This window comes from Carettochelys insculpta, chromosome 21 (genome assembly GCF_033958435.1).
Source record: "Carettochelys insculpta isolate YL-2023 chromosome 21, ASM3395843v1, whole genome shotgun sequence".
Taxonomy (NCBI): domain Eukaryota; kingdom Metazoa; phylum Chordata; order Testudines; family Carettochelyidae; genus Carettochelys; species Carettochelys insculpta.
In genome coordinates, this window is record NC_134157.1 from 9,788,125 (window position 1) to 9,803,228 (window position 15,104).

The 15,104-nt window shown below is 47.0% G+C and overlaps 1 protein-coding gene across 10 annotated transcripts in view; it reads right to left on the bottom strand.

Annotated features, from left to right (window-relative positions):
- Positions 1-621: 621 nt before the first annotated feature.
- Positions 622-15,104, bottom strand: part of EHMT1 (euchromatic histone lysine methyltransferase 1) — a 169,490-nt gene continuing 155,007 nt past the window's right edge. For all 10 annotated transcript variants that reach the window (XM_075015208.1, XM_075015207.1, XM_075015206.1 and 7 more), the window contains 2 exons: positions 8,115-8,290; positions 622-2,408 (listed from right to left, as the gene is read on the bottom strand). In XM_075015208.1, the coding sequence (XP_074871309.1) occupies positions 2,225-2,408; positions 8,115-8,290 (360 nt within the window). In that variant the 3' untranslated portion in view covers positions 622-2,224. The remainder of the gene's footprint in view (positions 2,409-8,114; positions 8,291-15,104) is intronic.

Consider the following 15,104-nt stretch of genomic DNA (forward strand, 5'->3'; position numbering starts at 1 on the left):
CCTCTGCATCTATAGATCACTTAGGTCCTGTCAGCAGTGGAAACAGAGTCAAGCAATCCTCTTCTCCCAGGTGAATAAAGCTCAGGGGAAGGAACATGCTTAACCAGGGATTCCCAGGGTCCTCTGGGCCTTTTTAGAGTTGCAAAATTAGGGCTTGTCCCTTCTGCAGGGGGAGGTTTTGTTTGTTTGTTTTTTGCACAGGCTTATTAATGTTTTCCCCTTGCTGCTGATCTATTCTGCAGAGGCTCTTGGAAGATCACCTTAGAACAGCATTGCCAACCTCAAGCACTGAGAAATCGTGAGGGAGGCTGCCCAAAATACCGAGTGGCATAACAGCACAAGATTTCTAATACAATTAAAGTTGCAGGGAAGGAGTGGGGGTGTCCAGTTTGTTTTCTGAGCTTTTAGAATACAAATTTTCCAGCTTTCTGTGAAACCACAAAGGCCAGAAATTTCCCTGAAAAACCAAAGTCATAACTCCCTCTGCCCAAAAAAACAGATATTTTAATGTAAATCACATGACTCCTGGAGCTGGGGTTTAAATGAAAGCCTCCTAAATCTCACAAAAATTGTTGTGCAATCAGGAGAGATGTCAGTGAATAAGAGGTCAACCTCATTTAAAGCACTTTTTTATTGATTTCATTGAAAACAGAACAAGAAAATGACCAGAGCCAAAAGAGTGCTCCTTTAAAATTGTCAAAAACATTAACAGAAAATAATAATAATAATAATAAACATGACGGCATTATGAATGTTTTAGAAGAGATGCACAAAAAAACCTGTTACTGCACTAATTACAGTATTTAAAGGTATATGCAAAAAAAAAAAAAATTAAGATAATGACCTGCCCGGCCACCACACAAAAGGTGATGGCAAATTTATTCACACTACAATACTAACAATTTAAAAAAGGTTTTGTGTTTTTTCCTGCATTTTATACTAAAATCACTTTGTTCTTTTTATACAATTGATAGTTTATATTCACGTGGTGAGTAAAAATCACACCAGAATCAGCACCGTTTTTGTTTTGTGGTTTCTTTTTGCTGTTGTTTGGGGTGGGGGAGAGTTTTAGTTGTTTTTTTTTAATGCTTTGTTCCCAATGTTTTAATAATGGTAAAAAATAAATCAGTTTATTTAAACTTCAGCATGTGTGGCTTAAAAATTCAATCGGAGGTGCCCAGAGTTGAGAAAAGTGAGAGATGAGCTGGTGGCGATGGTATCTCCTCTCGCTGGGGTGTAGCCTATCTGATGCATGCCCCACCTGAAGCATCCTCTTCAGAAATGTCAGTCAGAGGTTCTTTATAATATACATATCGCTTTGTTTTGTTTAAAAAAAAAAAACTGATTCTTCCAGAAGTTAGTGTCTTGTACGCTCCCTGTCAACCATCCCTCTCTAAAATTGCTAAGGCAGCTGGAGAGGCAAATCCTTCCACTGGTGAAACCAACACTGAGACTGTAACATGCCCAAGAGGCAGAGGCGAGAGCTGGGTTTTAACGGAGAAAGCCGGGTAGGGAACAAGGGCGAGGGAGAGAGGCAGGCTTGGAACAGAGACAAGGGTGGAGGGCGGGGCATGAAGGAAAAAGGATTCTTTTCCATTTTTCTTTAGAAAAACTAAGGGATCGGTGGATTTGGTAACCGATGGGCATCTGTCAGAAGCAAACCACCTCTAGCTCCCACCAATGGGGCCAGGAAAGACCATGCTGCAATGTCCTGCAAGGTGAGTGAGAAATTCCTGGTTTAGAAGACCTGCCTCACAAAGCTGCATAAAGTAAACCAGTGTCAGAACCCACCTCCCCTTTAACAAGTAAGATCCATCAAGTATTCAGAGTTTATTATAGGAGATCTGGAGATGACTTGGCATGAAGGTTCCATTCAGTGAAGAACAGCGTTCTGCAGAGGAGGGGTAGCTCTTCCCTTGGCTCTGACAACACTCAGCACATCGAGAGATGGAGGACAGGACATCCTGCATGGAAAAACTGCACCTGCCATCCCTTTGCACTCACTGTAAAACCAGCAGCTTCCCATGGGTGGGGAGGGGAAAACCACCACATGGATTTAGGGGTTGCTTTCATTTATTTATTCCTCAAGTAACAGTCGGTGGCACATCCCTAGATGTCACGACCCCCTTAGCTTCCCCTGAATGGGTTTTCTCTTTCAATGGAAATTTCAAACAGTCTGTGAAGCTATCGTGTTAAAAGAGTTCAGATTCTAGGGAGCGACTCCTCAAAAGGGGCCAGCAGCCGTGGCGGAGCTGGTGTCGGGGAGTCCGTTCTCCTGTGCGTCCCGCGAGGATGTGCTCGCTTGCCGCTGGGCCAGTGCTGCGCTGGAGTGCTTGCACTTGGGGGAACCGCACTGGCAGCTGAAATATTTGCCTTTGATGTCCCAGAATCGGTCTCCGTAGTCAAAGCTGGAAGAAAGAAGGGTAGGGGGCCATTTGGTCACTGGAACACAACTGGGGTGCGTCTGTGTGTGCGTGCGTGCGTGCAAACACAACTGGGGTGCATGTGTGTGCGTGCGTGCATGCAAACACACTTCAGGGTAGCAGAGAGCTGCTGGAAGATGTGACACTGGGGGTACCACACTTTATAGCTGATGCACGCTTAATGCACTGCGCCCCCCACGCCCCGATCCCTAGCTCCTTCCAACCCTCTCTCCCTCACCAAACTCCCTGGGCACCACCCCTCATAGCCTGTCTTTTGTAGGCCTCACCTGCAAATGTCCCCAGACTCACTCCTGCCAGGGTTCTGTGTGTCCTCCATCCACCCTCTCATGTATCAGGGTCTCCCACTGTGCCTCCCACACCAGCTCCTGGCACCCCCTTTCTCTCTTCCCCCCATGGCAGGGGCTCTGTGGATTTCTCTTACCCATACCAGGTCCCCCAATCTCCCCTCCACCTCCTTCCACATGCCAGGGGCCCTGCATACCCCCCATTCCCTTTCCCCACCTCCTCAATCTCCTGCATGCTAGAGGCTCTGTGCACCCCACTCCCACCAGCTCCAGGGCTGGCCAGGGGCTCAGATGGCATCTGCACGCACAGGGAGATCCCTGCTAATGAGGGGTGTGTTGTTGGGCACTTGGAGGTGAAGGAGAGAACAGGTCAGGAGGGAGAGTGCCTTTGCCAGGCCATGCAGTGGGACAGCTTCTCTAGAGTGGGGAAAGGTGCCCCCAAAAGGCTGAAACCCTTTGTGTCACCCCAGAAGAGTACAACAGGTCAGGCTCAATCTGGACTCGCTTCCGTGGGTGAAGGATTGATTCACTCTCGGTCATTTGCATCACTGCTGAAGCTGCCAAGAGGGGCTCAAAGCCCTACCAATGACACACACCCAGCCAGCAAACACCGTGACAGCAAAGCCTCTCCACACGGATGGGCTCCAGCTCTCGATTCAGGCCACCCATGGAACCACCCAGCCCCTCTCCCACATATGCACGCACCCCAGCTCACCGCCCCCCTCGGCCCCGCTCACCAAGCCCCACCCACCCATCTACCACGCAGGCGTAGGACAAGACCAGACTGCAGTCACTGCTGCCCAGGGACAGAGGTGACCAGGACACTTCTGTGCCCAAGGCTCCCTACACTATAACCGTGGCCTTGAGCCATCCAGCTCCCGCAGGCAAAGAGCCCAATGCATCGTCAGTGATGGCCACAGAGGTAAACCCCACCAGGTACACAAAGCAGTCTCTCGCATCCATCACGCAGTGATAACACCTCAGGCCCAGTGGCTATAGTTGTCTATTGTTAACCACAACACGTTCACCCACCCACAGCTGAGACAGCCAAGGCCTCAGCCCTCAAAAACTGTGTGGTAACAAAGTTCGTTTGTACTGGGAGCAGATGTGCTGCAAGGATCTGGCACAGGAGGTGTGTCTCTACCCTCCACGAATTCCTCTGGGGATTACCCCAGCCACCTCCCACTGCCCGAGAGCGGCAAGGCACCATGTTGGGGCTGGAATCGGGCTCATGCTCTGTAGGCGCTTACTCAGGAAAGCAGAGATGTCACTACAAGGGTGGGGTGTATTTGTGTCAGTCACTGGAGGGGTGGGATTTGTAAGTAAAAGAAGACACCCAAGGGACAGAAGGGATGGATCTATTCGAAACCCAGTTCCCACCCAAGGAGCCAAAGCTCTGCCTGGACCAGGCTGAGAGCACATCGTGTGCTTTCTGGTCAAGTAAATTCCTTGACCCAGGATCTACTGCAAGTCCAACACAAGCAGTGGCAAAAACCGCTAGCCCCGGTGGCACCCCTCTGGCACTGGTCCTAGGCCCTGGCTCTAGAAGAGGTGAAGGCTCTGCACCAGACAGGAAATGCACCGTTCTTTCATGGCAGTCACCTGCATTTCCTTATCTGTTCAATACAGCCTAGAGGGGCAAGGCCTGGAGTCAGTGGGAGCAGCTGCCACAGCCACGAGGTGCAAACAGTGCCAGGCACTGGGCACATATATAGGCATGGCTTGTAACTGTACCTGGCATGCACTGGGTGTGCAAAACAAGTGCAACTCACACACGAATGGGACTGATGGGGTGAAGCAAGAAGAACAAGGAACTGAAGGAGAGAAAATAAAGCAGCCCCTCCCCCATATGCATGATTCTCAGCCCTTCTGTGTCCAGAGTGTAAACAGAGGCAGCTTCCATGAGGCCCCACTCCAGAGTCACTCCTGATTACCACCGGTGTAAATCCCTCCACTGAGGTCAGTGGTGTTATAGTGAGAGTCCAGAGCCAGGCCACTCACCTCAACAGAAACTGTGCATGCTACACGCAGTCTGATCCCTTCCTAGCAGCAAACCAGGCTGAGTTACGCTGCTTTTCTTTCACCCAGTTACTTACTCTACCCAGCCTGTTTTCAGACCAATTTGTCTTGGATGGCTGCGTACAACAGCATTTACATCCCCTCTGAATTCAGAGCCTCCCTCAGAGCCAAGACACCTCATCACCCAGCTTCGCTTCTGAATCTCACTTCAAACAGGATGTCAGATCTCTGGAGACTTCCCTTATGTTACTGTGCCATACTCCTGCCCATTTCCAAAGTGGATGGCCTCTGTACAGCTGGTCAACTTCAGAGCACAGCTGACATGGCTAAACTATTCTGCGACTCTTAACGGTAAGGAACAAGAACAGAGCAGCTGTCATTGGACCAAACAGTCCTCTGTCCCTGCCTTGAGTTGGCCAGACATGACACCAGCAATTAAATATGCAGGACGCCTTATTTCTTGGAAGACAAGGACTGGGGAGGTAACAAGCAGGGCACACACAGAATATGAAAGTAAAATAAATACATGGGTTCACTAGCTAAGAGGCAGAATGCCTGAGTTAGCTATGATAAGAGGGAGACACCCATGGAACCATTTACTACAGAGAAGATAACAACGGACAAGAGAAATCAGGAGCACAAAGATGAATTCAGTAGCGAAGTTGAATGTGGACAGAGCTAACTGGATCCTGCAAAGCAGCCAAGGCAATCCCAAATCCTGTGATGCCATGTACAAGGGAATATGCACATGCATAGAAGGAAGAGGTTTGCTGTATAACTTTGGATGTGTGGTACACCTTGTACATGCCTCACCCTTGAGACTGATCAACTCAAGGGTTGTTGGAGTGTATACCAATAAAGAACCTCGGTGACAGGTTTGGACTAGAACTGAGTTCTCGGGAAGTGAGCAGATAAGATCCCACCAAATGCCACAGAAGAAGGGTGATCTAGAGGTTACAGCGAAAAAGAGGGGAACTATATAGCTGGACTCCATCACTGGCTCGCTGTGTTGTTGTCAGGCTCACTTCAGGACAGGATTCAGCCTTGATTCACACCGACTCATAGAACTGTATGGCTGGAAGGGACATCAAAAAGTCATCTAAACCAGTCCCATGCACTGAGGCAGACCTAAGTATGATATAGTCCATCCCTGACAGGTGTTTGTCTAACCTGCTCTTAAAAACCTGAGGTGATGGAGATTCCACAACCCTGCTGGGCAGTTTAGCTCAGGTCATCCAGACAGAGACAGGGATTGGGAGGACATGAAGGAATAAGGATTCTCTTCCATTTTTGTTTTAGAAAAACTAATAGATCAGTGGATTGGGTAACCCAAGGACATCTGTCAGAAGCAAACCATCTCTAGCTCCCAACAACGGGACCAGGAAAGACCACAACAGATTAGAATAACAAGCTTCGTGGACCTTATACAGTAACAGATTTATTGGAGCACAAACTTTCGTGTGCAAAGACCCACTTCATCAGATGCATGTTTCCACAAAAGCTTATGCTCCACTAAATCTGTTAGTCTATAAAGTGCCACAGAACTTCTCATTGTTTTTGTGGATACAAACTAACATGGCTACCCCTCTGATACTTGGCAGGTACGAAGTTTTTCCTAATATTCTGCCTAACTGTCCTGCTGCAATTGCTTCTTGTCCTAGCCTCAGAGGTGGAGAATAAATTTACCTCCCTCCTCTGTGTGAAAAACTTTTTAAATTGAAAGCTTATGTCTCCTCTTGTCTTCTCCAGACAGAAAAAAAAAAAAGAAAACCACAATTTTTTTAAATCTGCCCTCACAGGTCATGTTTTCTAGACCTTTAATCCTTTTTGTCGCTCTTCGAGACCTTCTCAAATTTGTCCACATCTTTCTTAAAATGTAGTGCCCAGAACAGGATATAATACCCCAACTGAGGCCTAAGCAGCATGGAGTATAGCAGAAGAATTATTTCTTGTGTCTTGCTTACAGCCCTCCTGCCAATGCTTCCAGAAGGATGCTTGCTCTCTCACTCTCTCTCTGTTTGTTTATTTATTTTTGCAAGAGTTGACTCCTATACTTCTGACTCCTATTTAACTTGCTATTTGTTCTGACCCCCGATCCCAATCTGCAGTACACCAGTCCAGGCAGTCATTTCCCACTTTGCAGATGTGCAGCTGGGTGCTCCTTCCGCAGTGGAGTACTTTCCATTTGTCCTTATGGAATTTTATCCTATTTACTTCAGACTATTTCTCTAATTTGTTCGGTTCATTTTGAATTTTAATCCTCCCCTCCAGTGCACTTGCAACCCCTCCTAGGCTGGTATTGCCTACAAATTTTCTAAGTATACTCTCTATGCCATTATCTAAATCATGCGTGAAGACATTGAACCGAACCAAACCAAATCCAGAACTGATCCCTGCAGAACTTGACAGGCCCTTCCAACCTGACTGCAAACCTATGCTCTAGGAACCATTTTCCAGCCAGTCATGCACCCATCATCTAGGCTGTATATCCCTAGTTTATGAGAGGGTCATGCGAGACAATATCCAAAGCCTCACATCCAATGCAACTCCATCTAATTCAAAAGGGTTACACAGAGTGAGATCAATGGGAGTGTTGTGCTTTTGGGGGCAGACTCTTTACTGCCTGGCTCCTTGTGTCATCATTTACAGTTGGGAAAAGCAAGTGTGCGACTCCCTGTCTGTGGTGCAGGGGAGTGGCACACTGACTCTGCATGGAACCCAATCCTTCTGAGTTTCAATCTGCCCAACAGTAAATACAGACACTTCTTGTGGTGCTGGGCAGGGGAGGAGATGCATTACCTTTACAAGATGCTTTGAGATCCCCGGAAGGCAGGGAAAGGCAAACCCAGAATGCACCTTGCCAGTGGGGCAAGGACATGACCAGGAGGGAAAACTCTTTTCCAGCTCCTGCACTACTCCCCTTACCTGTAAGGCATGAGACTTACTTACCTTACCAAGGTGTGCAACTGACAATAAGAAGACAATGATCTCACAGCCCATTACAGAGGAGGTGAGGGATGTTTCTGTCCCAGCTAACAATGGGGAGACTGAGGCACAGTGACTTACCCACAGTCACCCAGCAAGCCTTTGACAGAACCAGGAATAGGACCCAGATCTCCCAAGTTCCAGGCTATTGCACTAACCAGTAGGTCACTATCCCCTCCCAAGCCACAGCATTTCCCAAAACCCCAGCATCACTCTACATGTTCACGTGCACAGCTGCAGAGTGGGCACCCGGGCTGCTCTGGATAAAGTTGTCTCTAGCGCAGCTCCTCATTTCAGAATGACTCGGAAACCCCACGGAATTTGGCATATGCACATCAAAACAATTTCTGGTGGAAAAGTAGATCCTTGGGGAAGCACCTACCCGATTTCTTCACCAGCCTCGATCTGCCTGGTGCTGAAGAAGGCAATCCTGGGAAAGCGCAGGTCCTGGTGCGACATGAACACTCGCACGGGGATGAGGTTTGGCTCACAGAGATGGTTTATAAAGCGGCTGATGTTGCCATAGAAACGAGCATCTATGCAGTACACCTCTCCATCCTAGAGGGAGGAACAGTGAATGTTTCATTAGGTGGAGCTGTTTTAATATTAGTATCATTATTTAAAAGCAAGTGAGATACAGGTCACTTCAGTTAACAAAGAAGGGAATTTCATTCAAAAATATTGGAGTCTCCTACTCGAAGGCTTAAAAGGCCAAACCATTATGTTAAGCATTACAAAACAGGCATCTCTTCACTCAGCACTTGGCGTGCGTGCCTAGAGGTTATTCCAAACACTGCCGACCTGAGGACCACAGAGTGCTCCACAGGCCTGCTCTGCTAAGGCACTGACCTGCTAGAATGGTACTTCTGTTCCACGAGACCAAACACCTGGAGGGTAAAAGGCCAGTGGGTTCAGGAAACAGCATCACTCCTGTCCTGCTAATTGAATATGACAGCTGAGAAGCACAAACCCAGAGCTTACAGCAAACACTCTGCTTCCTACAGACGACAGTGACAGAGAGAACACAGAGATTCTCTCCTTCCATAAGGTCCTCACAGCAGCAGTAGTAATATTTTGTTTTCCTTGAAAATAAGAGACTCCCCCAGGGCTTTTTATTCCAGCCGAGAATGACTGTGCAAGCTGCAGGCTTTAATTACAGAAGCTAATTTCTGTCACACAGAAGCCAAAAGCAAAAGGATCCATTAGTGGAGCTCATATTCCCTTCTGGGCGAGCACCTCACAGTCATTAATGGACCCACAGTGCCAGAACCCTAACAGACAATTGATACAGGAGCCCTAAGAGAAGACAGCTGAAGATAAGAAAGATGAACACTTGGCCTATACTCAGCAGCTTGCTACAGCTTTTAAAATTTAAAAGGCTTTGCCATTTTTACACCTTCTGCCATGAATGGCACTCAGAAGAATTTAGAGTCCCCACTCATGTCCTTGGAGTGGCTGTGAATTATTCACTGGAGGCATGTTTGTTGACTCCTGGGTCAGCTGACCCCTGCACTGCTAAAATGTTTTCCTGAATGGGGATTTTGAAGGAGGATTTCCTTGTGGCTGAGGTTCCTTGTGGAGGCAAGTTTCCTTCCTGGTTTTAAGTATCTGGGGTGGCCATCTTAGTCTGTATCCGCAAGAACAATGAGAAGTCCTGTGGCACCAATAAATCTGTTCGTCTATACGGTGCCACAGGACTTCTTGTTGTTTTTCCTGGTTTTGCTGTGATAAGCAGGAGCAGGGTACTTGCCTGGTGCGTAACAGCCTGCCAACAGCAGTATTGTGCCTCATGGCTGAGGCGCAGAAGGCTGACGGTGAAAGTACTGACAAAACGCATTGTGTGTGTGGATGTTCCACCACTTCTGCTGACAACCAGGGTTTTGCCAGCGAAACTCACTAGTGTGGCTGTAGCCTGAGAGAAGGGACATTCCTCCGTATTTACATATTACTTCCTCTAAGAATTTGTCCAGTTTCAACTTGCAGCCACTGAATCGTGTTAGACCTTTTTCTGCCAAATTGTCACCTCTACGTGTTTGTCCCCCAGGTGGATAATTAGGGTCTGTAATCAAGTCACCCTTTAATCTTCTTTTTGTTAAGCGAAAGAAATTGAGCTCCTTCTGCCTATCACTCCAAGGCAGGTTTTCCAATCCCCTAATCATTCTTGTGACTCTCCTCCGAGCTGATTTATCAAACTCCTTCTTGGACTGTCCATTTCAGAGCTGGGTGTGGGATTCCAGCAGCAGCTACACCAGTGCCCAATGCAGAGTTAAACCACCTCTCCGCTGCTACTCAGAGTCCTGTTTATGCAGCCCATGAGCACATTAGCCTTTCGGGCCATAGCATCACACTGGGCAGCTCATGATCAGCTGATTCCATCACAACCCGCAAACCTTTTCCAGTCACTGCTCCCCAAGGTGGAGTCCCCCCGACCCTGTAAGCATGGCCTGGATGCTCTGCTCCTAGCTGCATACATTTACGTTTACCACATTAAAATACTACATTTTTGCTTGTGGTCAGCTAACCAAGCAGTCTGGATTGCCTGTCCTGTTTGTTATTTACTATTCCCCCTACAGGGGAGAGGGTCAGCTCAGTGGTTTGTGAGTTCAATCCCTCAGAGGACCATTTAGGGTCTGGGGCAAAGAAAAAAAAATCTGTCAGGGATGGTGATATAGGTCCTGCTGTGAGTGCAGGGGACTGGACTCAATGACCTCTCAAGGACCCTCCCAGTTCTGTGAGATAGGTATAGCTCCACATATTAAACCCCATGGTTTACACTGTCATTGATAAAAATGTTAAACAACACAGAGTCAAAAACCTGTGGGACCCAATTGCAAACATGCCCAGTCAATGATGATTCCCCATTTACAATTACATTTTGCAACCTAACTGCTAGCCAGCTTTGAATACATTTAACAGGTACCTTTGTTAATTAAATGTTGTTCTAGTTTTTCACATCAAAATATCATGTGGTACCAAGTCAAACACCTTTTAAGAGTCTGAGAGTACTACATCAATGCTATTACCTTTTATCAACCAAACTTGTGATTCCATTGAAAAAAAATTAGTTTGACTGTATTTGTTTGCCATCAACCAATGTTTATTGGTAGGGCCCCACCAATTCACAGTCCCCTTTGATCAATGTTACAGGTGTAGAATTTTAAAGATAACAAATTTCATGATTTCAGCTATTTACATCTGAAATTTCATAGTGTTGTAATTGTAGGGATCCTAACTGTGGGAGAGTTGCAAGGTTATCGTAGGGAGAGTTGGGATACTGCCACTCCTACTGCTGTGCTGCTGCTGGCAGGGCACTACCTTCAGAGCTGGGTGCCTGGCCACCAGCCCTGGCTGTGCAGCTCTGAAAGCAGTGCAGAAGTAAGGGTGGCAATATCGCAACCCTACTAAAATAACCTTGCAACCCCCCAGCAACTTCCTTTTGGGTCAGATCCCCAATTTGAGAAACGCTCGTCGCCCCCATGAAATCAGCGTCGCATAGGGTAAAAATACACAAAAGACCAGATTTCAGGGTCCGTGATGCGTTTTTCATGGCTGTGAATGTGGTTGGGCCCTAAGTATTGATATTATTTATGTCCTGTTCTTTAATTCTCCGTTAACCATGTCCCATATTAGGATCTCCAATACCTATCTCAGGCTTGGTCTCACATTGACAGGTTTATAATTAATGATAAGATTTTGTCATGGCTATTTTTAGGAAAAGTCAGGGACAAGTCATGGGCAATGAAAAAAATTCACTGACTTTTACTAGAAACAGTAGAGAGAAACTGGAGCTGAGGAGGGGGTGACAGCTTGAGCTCCCACAGGGCAGCAAGGGGGGATATCCAGCACATGCCACCACTATGCCTGATTGCTCCAGGGTCCCCTTGCTACAGTTCCATGCACCAGAGTCAGCAGCTGGGAGCTGCACGTCCCATTCATTATGTATTGGAGCTAGCTGAGGGCCCTGGTGTTGATGAGAAAAATGTCATAAAAGTCTCCAGAAGTCACGAAATCCAACACTTCTGCAGCATCAATTTACTCTGGTTTATAATTAACTTGGGCCACCCCGTTTACCCTCGCATAATATTAGCTGTCTCCCACTCTTCTGGACTTCCCCAGCATTTAATACTTACACAAAACCAACATTAATATTTCAACAAATAACAACTGTGTGGCAGCTTAAGGACTTACACATTTATAAATTTATTTATAAATTCGTTAGTCTTTAAGGCACTACAGGACTGCTTGTTATTTGTGCAGCTACAGACTAACCCAATTACTCCTCTGAATCTATTAACAGTCCAAGTGAGCTCCTCTGACAAGTCTTTTAAAACTCTCAGGGAAGCATGTTCTGGATCTGCAGATTGAAGTGTCTAACTTCAGTAATTACTGCGTAACAGCTTCCTGAGATACCAGTGGAATGAAAATCGTGTTCTCATATGACATCCTCAGTTTTTGATTAAAATGCAGAACATGTAGTTACTGAGCACTTTTGCCTCTTCTGCATTATTACTGCTAATTTTACAATTTCTATCTAGTAATGGGCCAATACCATTGTCAGGATTCTTTTTGTTCCTAACAATCAAAAAACTCCTCTTTGTCCTTAAATTGCTGGCCACTGATTTCTCCTTTTGTCCTTTTGCTTCCTTTATTAGTGAGCTACAATTCCTAGTTCTGATTTATATTCATCACTACCAAGTTACCTTTTCTTCCATTTGCTCCATTCATTTTTATTTTCTCAATGACTGTTCACATTTTTCTCCTTAAATTCTTCCTCACAGCTAATCTGGATCAAGCTGTTTTCAATTTTGTGAAACTGGCCCTTTTAAAGCACCAAATATAAATATATATTCCTGGCCTGGGTTTTATTCTGTTTGCATATTATAAAAGCCATGTCATGATCACTTGTAGCTAAGCTACCATTAATTTTTAATTTGGTGATCAGCTTCTCTCCATCTGTCAAGAGAAGGTCTAATACAGAATTTCCTTGCATCGTTTTCAACAATTCTGTGAGTTAGGAAATTGTCACCTTCAATATTTAGCAATTCCAAGGGTGTTTTCCTACTGGCAGCATGACCCCTCCAGCATCTGCCACTCAAACAGATGTTCCCTATGATCAAACAGCTCTTCTTTTGTTACACGTTATAAGTGGGGCCTAAGGAGTTGGTCTTTCTATTTCCAAGTGTGTTTTGGTCGAAGGCAGAGACCAACTAATGCCCCATCTTGCACTTTAGCTATGAGGACATTGATCCATCAGCTCTTTCCATAACATCTTCATCTGAGCTCTCAGAGACTGAAAGCAGGAAATGCCATTTTTGACATATTTTCCAATTACTTAGCATCTGGCAGGACCTTGCCTTTTGTTTCTTATCTTCACCTCATTCTGTTCTTCCCTCCTCAGTCTGGTTTTGGCTGACAGGCTTCTTCTTTGATTGCTCCCATTTGGGGGCTATTATTCCACAGATGAGGAGCTCCCATATAGCTCCACTCTGCAGACGCTGCTGAAGAAACAGCTCCACCCTTTTCATCCCGAGTAGTAACTCAACACTAGCATTCCCAAAACAGGACTACACGCAGCTGCCAAAAGGCACAATCTGCAACTAATCCACAGATTTTCTAAAAGAGCTCACAATGACTAACCACACTGAGAGGAAGGACGGCCCCACGGTTAGAGTGCTAGCCCATGAAGAGGAAAGTTACTCACCCTCTGCACCCACTGTGCACTAACAATGGCTCTCTGATGTGTTCCTCTGCGGGTGCTCCACTCTGGGGGTCAGTGCATCCTCACGTTGGCACTTGGAGATTCTTCTATAGCCATGGTTTCCCATGCCATGCGCGCACAGTGGCGCCTCCTTGTGCTCACCGGCATGCACGCGGTGCAGCCTCCTCTGTTGTCTGTACTAACAGAGCATGGGGCTTCAAAGCAGGGGAAGGAGGGCGGGCTGTACACATAGCTAGAAGAACCATCACTGCTACACAGGTAAGTAACTTCCTCTTCTCTGAGCAGTGTTCCCGTGGGTGTTTCACTCTGGGGGTGACTATAAAACAGTAGTTGCTCCCGGGAGGCGGGTTTGGAGCCCAGTGGCAATCACAGTTGACAGGACTGCCTATCCCACTTGCACTGAGGAAGCAATCACAGAAGAAAGAGCACAGTGCTGTGCAGAGGTGTTGCCTGAAGACCATGTGGCCACCCAGCGTATGTCTGTAAGGGGCTCGTTCTTGAGGAAGGCGGTGGTAGAGGACACAGCCCTGGTGCAACAGGCAGTAATGGCACCTGGTAAATCTTTAAGGCAGAGAGCTCAACAAGGTGTGTATACAGATGGAGGTCCATGGAAATGTGTTGAGACAAAACCAGATGGCCCTGGGAGCATTCAGCAAAAGGAGAGGAGGAGCCAAGGAGATTTGTGCCAAGGCCTCGTGTGATCAATGTAAAAGGGTAGCACCCAACAAACATCCAGAATATGCCATGCCACATGTGCAGGATCGGAGTGAGGCCTAGGGAAGAGGGAAGGTAAGTGGATGGGTTCACTAATATGCAATGGGAAGGGAACCTTAGGAAGGAATTTGGGATGATGTCAGAGTGTGACCCTATCCTTGGTAAACACTGTGTAAGGAGTTTCAGCCACTAGGGCAGCCGACCTCCATGGCCAACATGATGGCAACAAGGAATGAGACCTTCTTGGACAGGTAAAGACAAGGACACATCACCAGGGGTTCAAAGGGTGGCAGGAGGCCTTTGAATACACGGCTGAGGTCCCAGATGAGGACTGGAGGACGTATGGACGGGAAAGTGTTCTGCGGGCCTGTTAGCAATTGTTTAGTGATAGGATTAACGAGGAAAGAAATATCATCCTCCACACGGTGGAACACTGCTAAAGCCACGGCATGCACGCTGACTATACTGAGTGCTAGACCTGACTCCTGCAGCTGCACAAAGAGTCAAGGAGACTGGGAAGGGTGCAGCGTGAGGAGGGATAGAATGGTTTGTGCCCAGCTAGCAGGAGAATCTCATCAATTTGTAGAGATAAGACTTGCAACTAGATTCCCATCCACTGTTAACCAGAACTCGTTTCCCACCTTCAGAACATGCGTTTTCGGCAGCCTGAGTGGGTCGGGGTGAAGGGTGTGACGTGGAGGAAAGGGATATGGATCCATGACAGACAGTCTACAAAGTCAGGGATACCAGGTTGGCCTTGGACATGCCAGTGCTATGAGGATCAGGCCAGCCCGGTCCAGTCTGAGCATGACGAGAAGTTTGTGGATCATGGGGAGTGGAGGAAACCCATAAAAGAGGGGTGCATCCCACTTGATGGAAAAGGTATCCCCCCAAGGGAGTGTTTCCCCAGACATGCTCTGGAGCAGTACTGGTGACACT